Raw genomic sequence first — 6,149 nt, forward strand, 5'->3', positions numbered from 1 at the left:
GACATTTTTACTAACAATTCAGACAATTTTGCCTTGGATTCGACCAAACCATAGTAAGTACATTCAATGATTTTCACTTAACTCTAAAACTATAGATACATTATGCAGACAATGAATTACAATATGCACCAGGCAATTTATATCCTTAAAAAATTGCCGGTACCACCATCCATAACAGAAGCCATACATGTGGAAAACCTGCAGAAATACCTGCTGAAGGACCACCATTAACCGGATGCCTGTTTAATAATGACCTCCTAGTCTTGCCACAGGAGCTGCTATTGGATGTGTGTTTTTATGGATACACAACATGAATCTAATGAACTGATATCTCATGTGAACAACTCATTAGAAGCCATTAGTATAGTTAGTGAGTGAGTGCATCCCAGTGGTGAAACAAATGTGCATCGACAGGCAAGCACTTCAGCCCTTCCAACAACGTATTGGTGTTCAGGAAGAGGAGCACAATGCAGGGAACAACAATGGTTGAGACATTCAGACAAAGACCATCCCCTCAGACTAAATGATGGAGATCTTCTGATTGACCCGGGTGACACAGAAGAGTTGTGTCCCTAAGGGGCCAATCTGTGCTAGAACAACCTTATCTATTCCAAAGGGGTTAGTAGCATCAAAATATATGGTTTGTCCTTGCAATAATAGACTACAAAATGACCAACCTTTGAACATCGGAAGGTTCGAGATGGCTTGGGGAAAGCAGCACACAACAGACCGCTCTCAGGAAGGCTGTTACCTAAACCAGCTGTTAAAGTCATCCATCACATACAGTGACACTGACCTCTAGACCTTTAAGACAATGAGGGCATACGCCCGGACCTCTGTAGGGGGTCTGGCCGGGGGTGATCCTCTCCCAGAAGTCCTCTTCCCGTTACTTTCCAGATTAATTAAGTAGTTGTTAGTAATTAGTGTTAGTATCAAGAAGCAGAATACTTAAAAATTCTACCATGAAATATGTATTGACATGTTTCCATACTAGACTAGAGAAATAACGGTTGCACCTATTGGTCACATTTTACAATAAGGATACATTAATTAAGATTAGTCAATGCAGTAAAAAGTATCATTATGTAGAATTAGCCTAGTGGTTAGGGTTACATTATGCAAAAAACAATAATAATGTTTAACCTTGATTATATTAGTTTGGAGATCCTTTGACCCAAAAATCTAAATCACAATCCAAATTTGATTCATTGCACGGCCCTAGCTTTAACCCAACATTTGTGATCCAAACATGAAAACTGCATGGCTCACATAATATAAGCTGAGAAGTTTGAGAGCTTCAACTGAGAAAGTCAAAGCTTTGCATTGATTTCCAGAAGGCCTGTTTAAAACAGCCATCAAGTAGCTAGCTGGTGACATTGAACAGGTTGATGGTGTAACAGCAATACCGTCTCTGGACTGTGGAAGAGAACATAAGAGCCCCGTTTCATACAATTCAGCGGAGGGCCGGATTCGGCTGGTTGAATCCAATCCAAAAGGTTGTGAGTTCAACCCCCGATGTCTGCAGTATGTAGCCTAGGTATCCCTGCAGTGTAAGTTGACTAGCCCCTGCTTGCTCATCAGAAAAAAAAAATCACACTGTCTATATATTTGATTTAAAGCAGCATGTAAAATGAGAACCACTTCCAATATGATATGGTAGACGCATGTGATAAAACAATAAAACGGCAATACAGCAATAAAAAACCAACTTCTGAAAATGTATTTCAAACTTCTGAAATAAATCTTGGCTTTCGTCGTTTGAGTGTTTTCTCTAGCCAGTGTTCCCGTGCAGGCTTTGTTGGGATTATGGGATAGTCTACATTTAGTTGTGGGGAGGGGTTGGGGGTGGGAAATGTGGACTGCGGCAACTCAAATTGGCATGAATGTGCAATAGTTGGAGCAAATGCGTCTGCAGAAAGCTTGAAGGCTGCAGGTGGTGATGTACACTTTTATCTTATGAAGCGACTATATTTGAAAGGATTTTTTCGTCGGCTTCTTTGTTTTACGCAGGGTTATACGAACTTGACCGTATGTTATAAATTAAATTCACGCGTTTGCAACGTATTGTGTTTTAACCTTTTGTCGGTAGAGAAGTGGTTCCATTAAAGTGGGTACGAGGCATTGAGTGCCGGAGCCTAAACTGGTCATTTGGGTTTGTGATGTGACTGGACTTTGGGGTGCGCCGCAGTGGCGCTTTTACGCACGACCATGGATGACTTTCCACGGGAGCAGGGCATGTGTCTCATCAATATTTCGTGGAGCAACTCAAGCCGTAAAAACCTCACCGAATCGAGAAACAAAACATGGAATCCCTTAAAACGAAACGAAGAAGTGGCCAAAGTGGAAGTGACCGTTCTGTTCTTGGTGCTCCTCTTGGCTGTGGTGGGAAACCTGTGCGTGCTTCTGGGCATCCACACCAGCAAACACCGCGCGTCTCGGATGTATTACTTCATGAAGCATCTGAGCATCGCCGACCTGGTGGTCGCGTTCTTTCAGGTCCTGCCTCAACTTATCTGGGACATCACCTTCCGCTTCTATGGTCCGGACGTCCTGTGCAGGTTGGTCAAATACCTGCAGGTGGTCGGCATGTTCGCGTCCACCTACATGCTGGTGGTCATGTCCGTAGACAGGTGTTTAGCCATATGCCAGCCGCTGCGCTCTTTGCGCACCGGGAGACACCGCTTCCACATCGTGACCTCGTGGACCCTCAGCCTGGCGTTCAGCACCCCTCAGATGTACATCTTCTCGCTGCGGGAGGTGGGAGAAGGGGTGCACGACTGTTGGGGGGACTTCATTCAGCCGTGGGGTGCCAAGGCGTACATCACGTGGATGACCCTCGCAATTTACATCATTCCGGTCGCCATACTGAGCATCTGCTATGGCTTGATCACCTTTAAAATATGGCAGAACTTCAGGTTGAAAACAATCCGAGGAGGTCAGTGCGCGCCGCTCAATCCACAGGCACGCAAGGACACAGTGCTCCTCTCTCGGGTGAGCAGTGTCAGGCTCATTTCCGAGGCTAAGATTCGCACCGTGAAAATGACGTTTGTCATAGTGGTGGCCTACATCGTGTGCTGGACGCCCTTCTTCTTTGTGCAGATGTGGTCCGCATGGGACCCCGCTGCGCCACGAGAAGGTAGCCTATACCTCGCTGCTGCAAACCTGTTGTTGTTGATGATGTTATTTCGTTTCTATGCAGACCTCAAAAACTATATTTTAAATAGTTTTATTTTATAGAGACAATAAATGTGGTTTCTCGATCATTTTTTATCGACATTATACTGTTTTGTCGTTTGCGTCTTTTGGCAAGGTCAGCAGCTTGCGTAATGGTGCCCTGCAGGGGGATTGTGGACATTGGGTTTTGAACCAAACCCAACTGGGGTGCGTGTCAAAACACCTACACACTTTCTCCAGGCCCCACTTCAAATCCAGATGGCAATGGAATCGAATAGTTTCTGACTTGAATATAGTCTAAACAACAACACTATGCATGTACTTCATCATTAAAGCATTGACAACCAAATATGGCTGTTTTGGCTCTGAGACCAGAACCAACACAAAAACAATTTGTTTGAGCTATGTTCATCAGAATATTTGAAATAAATCTTCCTCATGAGCACTGCATAGATGATCCACAATGGGTCCAAAGAAACACATGTTTACTATTATTATATTTTGTATTGTATAAGATCCCAAACTTATTGTGTTCAGTCCAGTCACTAAAGTCATCATTTGCACAAGGAGCCCACGCAGAAAAACAAGCACATCAAAGAGGGCTTAAGGTCTCTCAGGCGACTCCGGACCATTTCCCCCGAACCACATAAATCCACTAGATAATGTCCCCTCTTATCTAAAGGGCACGCCCCCTTAAGTGAAGGGCAATGAGTTCTGCAAAGATTGGCAGATCTAGTATCCTCTTAAGGAAATAAGACACGTCTCTTGTAAAGTTCATATATCTCTATGGAAAGTAGACAACACAGCTCTCGCAATACTTCAAAACATTATTGCAAAGGCATCCCATTTCGTTTCCATTCCGGCAGTTGTTGCCAAAAATAAAAAAAAGTGATGCCCGAGCATTTTGCTTAAAATATAAAAAATAACAGCAGCCTGAAATCAAATTCTACTTTATTGAAGTGGACATGTGTGATTATTCAACGGCTGTCTTCTAAACTGTTTTGGATGGCTTGTTCCTCACTGCTTCTCCATCATGCTCCACATTTGTAATCCAACACAATCACACAGTGAAGTGTGTTTTTACTACCACAGCGGGTCTGTATCCTGTACGTTTCACTGTAATTCATTCTCCTCAATATATTAGACACAGGGAAAACCGCAGCGTGACACCATATCCTTTTATTGTTTGAAGATATATTCTAAAGAGGTGAGTCTGGAGTCTGTCCAGCTATAACATGGAATGGACACCTCCTGTCTCAAGGGCCCTCCTTACTCCATCTGGAAATAGGGGTTAACATTAGCCTTTCTGCGCTGAAAAGTAGCTCTAACTGTCTTGTATCTTCGTGCAACATTGCAACATTTGACAAATGTCATCCAATCTTGATCGATGTTAGATAAACAGCCGAGCTGACCTGATTAGTACGTACAGTAGGCTACAGTTTGTCACCATTAACGCCAATTTCACCCTTGCTCCCCTATTCAGACACGGCTTTCATCATCGCCATGCTATTGGCCAGCCTCAACAGTTGCTGCAACCCCTGGATTTACATGTTCTTTGCGGGCCACCTGTTCCGTGATCTGCTGCGGTGTATAGGCTGTTGCTCGGGGAGATACCTGAGTGCGACCTCTGGTGGCTGCGGGCGGCAGTTCACCCCCCGGACCAGCACCAACTTCGTCATGAAGAACGCCAGCAGCCAGAGAAGCCTCACGCACACGTCCAGCACGGGAGTCCCAGCACAGATCAGCTGATTACAGTCACTGCTATGTTGATGTCTGCAGAGTCCCAGACATTAGGCAGACAGGGCAGCTTGTAGGCTGCTAAGACCTAGATCTAATCTTGACTATTGTAAGCACGGCAACTGGTTTTGTTGTTCTGTCTTTGGTCTTAGGGAGGGGGTATTAATTGCATCTGTGTATTCAAAAAGTGAGGACCATCTCCCGGAGATTACATTGCGTTCTGAAAATATATTTTTCTGCACTGCATGATCGAAAACAACTCGGTAGGTTTACTTAAAAAAAAAAAATACTTGGTATTATTTTATCATTCATCAAATGGTGTGACAAAACATTCTTATGTTTTAGTTTTGAGAAGTGTACTTTGAGTGATGAGTGTATAAATGATAACAGTTCCTAGCCCTGTGTGCCTGATGCATGTGTGTATTTGTAATGAATACATATATTAATAAGTAAGTAAGAAGTCATAAGTAAATCAACTTATATGTAAGTTGGTTGATAGATCAACTGATAACCATTCAAAAGGGCTTGTTTCATGTGGATGGTATACTATCATTACAGCCCTGACTTATCTTTAATGATACTATTGATTATTTCAATATGCAATCCACTTTTTCAATTGTTTTACCCGCACCTTAAACCTTTCCCAGAGACATACTTATAGTATGAAGTTATAGTTCTAACATAACTTCTCTCAAGGTCCCATGATTATTTTCAATATCAACACAAATGCCTTATGATGATATTTCAATTTAATCAGTCGAGAAACGTATACGATATAGTGCTTTTTGTGCAGATAAACCACAGCTCCACTGTTTACTTCCTCAGCCTTTGCATGGCGTCTACATATATAGATCTATATATGTTAGAATCGAATACCCCTTGTGGATGGATCCAAAATATCTGCCACCATGTAGAGTGGATGGACCTGCTGTTTGTATTTGAGACTTGGGGTCAAGGGGTGCATTCTTATCCAACTAAATATGGGACTGTGAAGTCCTATGAGACATCAAGGGATGAAGGGCTTTACACATGAACGTAACTTCTTAAAATGAAATGTATGTTGAAATATAAAGCCTATACAAAGGTCCAGAAAAGGTTGCATAGGTTACATCGGGACAGTAACCTATATGGGGGGACAGTTTCATGTTGCACTATACATTAGTACATTAATGCTGTGTACCGTGCTATTTATAGGCTAAAGGCCACTCCTGTATGTTCACTGCATGCAGATATTCACA

General features: G+C 42.8%; 1 protein-coding gene across 1 annotated transcript; it reads left to right on the forward strand.

Moving 5' to 3' along the window:
• The first annotated feature begins 1,845 nt into the window (after nt 1–1,845).
• On the forward strand, nt 1,846–5,562 carry LOC132470766 (isotocin receptor-like). The gene is made up of 2 exons (XM_060069632.1): nt 1,846–3,136; nt 4,658–5,562. Exons 1-2 carry the CDS (start codon nt 2,209–2,211, stop codon nt 4,921–4,923), a joined length of 1,194 nt encoding a protein of 397 aa, XP_059925615.1. The 5' UTR covers nt 1,846–2,208; the 3' UTR covers nt 4,924–5,562.
• Nucleotides 5,563–6,149: the final 587 nt, after the last annotated feature.

This window comes from Gadus macrocephalus, chromosome 13 (assembly GCF_031168955.1).
Source record: "Gadus macrocephalus chromosome 13, ASM3116895v1".
Lineage (NCBI taxonomy): Eukaryota > Metazoa > Chordata > Actinopteri > Gadiformes > Gadidae > Gadus > Gadus macrocephalus.

Coding starts and splice junctions, on each gene's coding strand:
- LOC132470766 (XM_060069632.1), top strand. CDS start 2,209: ATGGATGACTTTCCACGGGAGCAGGGCATGTGTCTCATCAATATTTCG. Junction 3,137..4,657: donor CCCCGCTGCGCCACGAGAAG/GTAGCCTATACC, acceptor TCCCCTATTCAG/ACACGGCTTTCATCATCGCC.